We start from the raw sequence: 5,000 nt of genomic DNA, 5'->3' as shown, positions 1-5,000 counted from the left end.
CAGCTCCAGCTGGGATTGCAGCAGCAGCAGCAGCAGCAACCCTGCAGATTGTTGCCAGCTAGCAGTAGCTCGCGCTGCTTTGAATGGTGCATCAAGTGTAACTTGCTGCTGCTGCTGCTGCTGCTGCTGCTGCTGGGTAAAATCCTATGCGGCATATTTCCGCCTATGGGGAGACACCTGAATGCAGCAGCAGCAAACTATGCACCTAACACCAGCTGGCTTAGCAGCAGCAGCGAGTAAAATATGTGCTGCAGCCGCAGTAAACGCAGCAGCAGCAAGTGCTGCAGCAGCAGCAGCAGCACTGAATACCGCAGGTAGATCAGCATTAGCCCGAGTTGTTGCAACCAAGCACTTCTCGTGTCTCTGTCTTTGCAGCAAACTCCCTCCCCAGCTAGCTAGCCGGGCTAGCTATGCAGAGCTAGCTGGGCTTCTGCGCAACGCACAACTAGCTAGCCAGCTAGCTAGCCAATTAGCTAGATAGCGAGTTATCCAGCTAGCTAGCTAGCCTGGCAGCTAGCCAGCCGTTAGCTAGCTAGCTAGCTAGCTAGCTAGCTAGCTGGCTTTTTAGCTAGCTAAATGGCGGGCAGCGCCCTGGCACGCCACAGACAAGAGCTAGCCGGCTAGGTTACAGGCTAGCTAGCTAGTTGGTTGCCAGCAGGGTACCTGGTTAGATGGAAAACTAGCTAGCTAGCTAGCTAGCTAGCCAGGTATTTAGCTAACTAGCTTGCTAACCAGTTAGATAGCCAGCTAGATGGCTAGCTAGAAAGTTAGCTAGCTAGCGTTTGTTCAGGTTGTGCTTGCCGGCGCCTAGGAAGGCCAGGGCGGACGGACTGTCTTCTTGCTGCAGCAGCTTCGCTCGCAGCACCTCACTCCTCACCACCAGCCGACTGTCTCCTATTAAGTCTTCTGCTGTTTCGTCTGCTTCTGCTGCTGCTGCTGCTTCTGCTGCTGCTGCTGCTGGTGACAGGTTCACGGCCGCTGCGTGCTGCTGCTGCGTGTCTGCTGCTGAGGCAGCTCGGCTCCGCCTGCCGCGTAACTGCCGGCCTATTTGGGGTTTTGGCTTGGCAGCAGCAACGGCATCCATCTGCTGCTGCTGTTGCTGCTGCTGCACCTCAGGATATGCCTGGTCCCACTGCAGCTGCTGCAGCGTCTGGTTGTCTTCAGCCAGCAGCTTTGCTACCGAGGTTCTGCTGCTTCTGCTGCTGTTCTTGCTTCTGCTGCTGCTGCTTTGGGGTATCTCTGGAGCTTGCAGGCGGTGCTGCTCTTGCAGCTGCTGCAGCCGTGCGTCTGTGCGCGCCGCTAACTCCTCCAGCGAGTCCCTAAACTGTCTCTGCTGCTGCTGCTGCTGCTGCTGCTCCTGCTCTTCGTCTGTTGCTGGCAGCAGCTGCTGCTGCCGCATCTTCTGTATGGCCTGTGCGGGGGAGAGAGAAGACATATCATTCACAGGTTCAAGGACAGGCTCTACCGGCTGCTGCTGCGGCTGTTGCTGCTGCTCCTCCTCCTCCTGCTGGGCCGCTAGCTGCCCTAGGCGCAGATTAACTGCATGCAGCAGCGCGTGATAGACTCGCAAGTCTTTTGGCTGGTTAGAAGCAGCACTTACAGCACTGCTGCTGCTACTGTTGCTGCTGCTGCTGCTTTGCTGCTGCAACAAACCGCAAGCAGCAAGCTGCTGCAGCGCCGCTTTGGTGGCGAGACACTCCGTCTGCTGCTGCTGGGGTATGGTGCTACGCATGCGCCGCAACACACGTCGCAGCAGCTCCTGCCTCTCAAGGCTAACCTCCTGCTGCTGCTGCTGCTGCTGCTGTTGCTGCTGCTGCTGCTCGGCTTCAGCAGCAAGGGCCTTTCCAATGAGGGCAACCTGCAACGGCTGCGCGCTGCCGACAGCAGCAGAAGCAGAAGCAAACAATTTGTGTCTGAGCAGCAGGAGCTGCTGCTGGTGAGCGGGGTGTGCGGTTGCTGTTGCTGTTGCTGCTGCAGGGAGTTGCTGCTGCAAAAGCACGACAGGCAGCAGCAACGCCAAGCGAACCTCCTTAGTGAAGCTGTCCATACACCGCAGCAGCTGCTGCACAACAGCAGCAGATATTTCAGCGATGCGCTGCGACATCCCCTCCCCTGTTGGTGCAGCAGCAGCAGCTGGCGTTGCAGCAGCAGCAGCTGTTGCGGTACTTGCTGCTGAGGCGGCCACTTTAGCTGTAGAACCACCCCACTCATAAGCGCCCTCTGCTGCTGCTGCTGCTGCTGCTGCTGCTTCTGCTGCTGCGGTTGCTTGTCTCGATCCTCCTGCTGCTGCTGCAGCGTTTGTCTGCGTTGCATCCATTTCTTCTGCTTGCCTACGCGCAACGTCCTCATCTGCCGCAGCGGCATCAGTAGCAGCAGCAATATCAGCAGCTGCAGCAGCAACTGCTGCAGCCGCTTGTTCTGTTGCTGGCTCCTGCTGCTGCTGTGTGGGGGCTACGATGAACCGATGCTGCAGTGTACAGACAGCTCGCGTTATAACCCTTAGCAGCTGTGGGCTCAAGTATGCCAGAGACTCGCTGCTTTTGCTGCTGCTGCTGCTGCTGCTGCTGAAGGCTTTCTGCTGCTGCTGCTGCACTTGCTGCAACAGTTGCTGCAGCTGCACTGCAACCGCAGCAGCAAACGCATTGCTGCAGTGAGGGGCCCTATAGAGCAGCTGCAGTGCCTTAGCGAGAACCAGCACGCGATCTCTGCTCAGGTCCTCGTGCTGCTGCTCCTGCTCCTGCTGCTGCTGCTGCTGCTGCCACATCTGCAGCGTTTGCTGCTCGCATTGATGCAGCAGCGAAGATGGGCAGCACGCGCCGCTGCGGACGCATGTCGATAGCAACAAACGCAAGCTGATGCTGCTGCTGCTGCTGCTGCTGGGGGGCTCATGTTCATCATCCTCTCCAGTATAGTCCTCGTTGTTGCTGCTGCTGTTGCTGCTGCTGTCTTGAGCAGCATCAGCAGCAGCAGCATGTGCAGCAAGCTGCAGCGCCTGGGGATGTCTGACCTCCCCCACCGCCAGTGCATGCGCTACTAGCAGCTGCTGCTGCTGCGTCAGCGAATGCTTCTTCTGCAGCAGCAGCGCGCGGTCTGCCAGAGCCACCATGACCCGATGAAACAAACTGCTGCTGCGGCTGCTGCTGCTGCTGCTGCTGCTGCTGCTGAGGGTAGCAGCAGCAGCAAAGGATTGCATCAACGAGGTTACAGCGCGGCCATCTGCGGTGGGCAGCAGCTCTAGGGCGTGATACTGCAGGTCCTGCAGCAGCAGCGGGAGACAACGACGGATAGCAGCAGCAGCAGGAAGTGCAGCAGCAGCAGGTGGCTTGGATATTGCTGCTGCATCACCTGCAGCGGCAAAAACTACCGGTGCTGCTGCTGCTGCAGGAAGCAAAGACCGCAGCAGCAGCACATAGCTGCTGCTGCAGCAGCACAACTGCTGCGGCTCGAAATAACGAAGTTTGTGGGGGATTTCATCTGCTAGCTGCTGCAGGAGCAGCAGAGCAGCAGCAGGATAGGCAGCAGCAGCAGCTAGCAAATCGTTATCTAGCTCTCCAGGCCGCCCGTGAAGACCTTGCTGCAGCAGCCGCTGCTCCTCTAGGCGTTTGTGCTGCTGCTGCTGCAGCTGCTGCTGCACCTCATCTTCGTCTGTAACCGGCTGCAGCTGCTTGTTCTGGGTGTCGCACTGCCGTCCTGCTGTCCCTTCCTGCTGCTGCTGCTGCTGCTGCTGCTGCAACAGCTTTCGCTGCCTGTCAAGCAGCTGCAGCAGCTGCTGCTCCCGGTGTACGTACCCCGCGAAGATGCGAGTCTGAGCATGCAGCAGCAACGACAGGTCCTGGGGGTTACAGCGCGGCAGCAAACTCAAAGCAGCAGCAGCAGCACGAGACGCCAATGCCAGCAGAACCACAAAGGAGACACCTGTGCTGCTGCTGCTGCTGCTGCTGCTGCTGCCGCTGCTCGTGCTGTTGCTGCTGCTTGTGTTGCTGCTGCTGCTCGGCAGTAGAGCTGAGTGAGCAAGAGCATGCAGCAGCAGCGACATCTGCTTCGGGGTGCTGCGGGTAGCCAGCAGCAAACCGCGGCGGGCGTACCTGCAGCGGAGACAAGAGGGAGACAAAAGGAGACAAAGTGAAACAAATACACAATAGAGAGACAAAAGGAGACAAAAGGAGACAAAAGGAGACAGACAAAAGGAGTAAGACAAAAGAGACAGCGAGAAAGGAGACAGAGAAATCAGACAAACAAAGGGGACAGAGAAGGAGACAGAGAAAGGAGACAGAAAAGGAGACAGAAAAGGAGACACTGCTCGCTCTCTCTCTTTCTGTTCTTACCTCTCCATCAATGCTTCATCGTCAGTTAGTTTGTAGCGCCTGCAGGTGCAGGCGATTGCTGCTAGCAGCCTTGCGTCTGCTGTCTCTGGGGTGTACATACACCCCGATTGAATAAGGTCTACTCCTGCTGCTGCTGCTGCATTTACTGCTGTTGTTGATGCTGATATGTGCAGCGGGTTTCTTACAGGCCACTCCATTGTTACGTGCTTATGCCGCCGCGTCTGCAGCTTCTTGCTGCTGCTACTCTTCTTGCTGCTGCTCTTCCTGCTGCTGCCGCTGCTGCCGCTGCTGCGGCTGCTGCGGCTGTTCTTGCTGCTGCTGCGCTTCGCCTGGCTGCTGAAAAAAGCTGCATGCAGCAGCATATGCTGCTTGCCCACTTCCTGCTGCTGCTGCTGCTGCTGCAAGTAGAAGAGACCTATGGACGTTGGAGGCTTAAAGACTGGCGAGCAGCAGCAGCAGCAGCTGCTGCTGCTGCTCTGCCCCGCAACGGTACTGAAGCGACAGCTACTTCTGGGTGACCCATATGTGTCAAGCAGCTCCAGCCGCTGCTGCTGCTGCTGCTGCTGCGGTATCTGTCGCTGCTGCAGCAAGGTCATGCGCCTCCGTAGCAGCTGCAGCTGCTGGAGCGGCAGAGACCTGCCCGCTGAACTCATCGTGATGCCTATGAGCAGCAGC

At 58.0% G+C, this 5,000-nt stretch overlaps 1 protein-coding gene across 1 annotated transcript; it reads right to left on the bottom strand.

Moving 5' to 3' along the window:
• Nucleotides 1-775: 775 nt before the first annotated feature.
• Nucleotides 776-4,921, bottom strand: EMH_0063170 (uncharacterized protein; the record flags this gene model as incomplete). The annotated part of the gene is made up of 2 exons (XM_038022539.1): nucleotides 776-4,085; nucleotides 4,326-4,921. The coding sequence occupies 2 exons, from the start codon at nucleotides 4,919-4,921 to the stop codon at nucleotides 776-778; spliced, it is 3,906 nt and encodes a 1,301-aa protein (XP_037878393.1).
• Between the last annotated feature and the right edge of the window lie 79 nt (nucleotides 4,922-5,000).

Source organism: Eimeria mitis, genomic scaffold (assembly GCF_000499745.2).
Source record: "Eimeria mitis Houghton genomic scaffold, Emh_scaff3192, whole genome shotgun sequence".
Classification (NCBI taxonomy): domain Eukaryota; phylum Apicomplexa; class Conoidasida; order Eucoccidiorida; family Eimeriidae; genus Eimeria; species Eimeria mitis.
The sequence above is the reverse complement of the archived record's forward strand: the minus strand, read 5'-3'. Positions and strand labels throughout refer to the sequence as shown.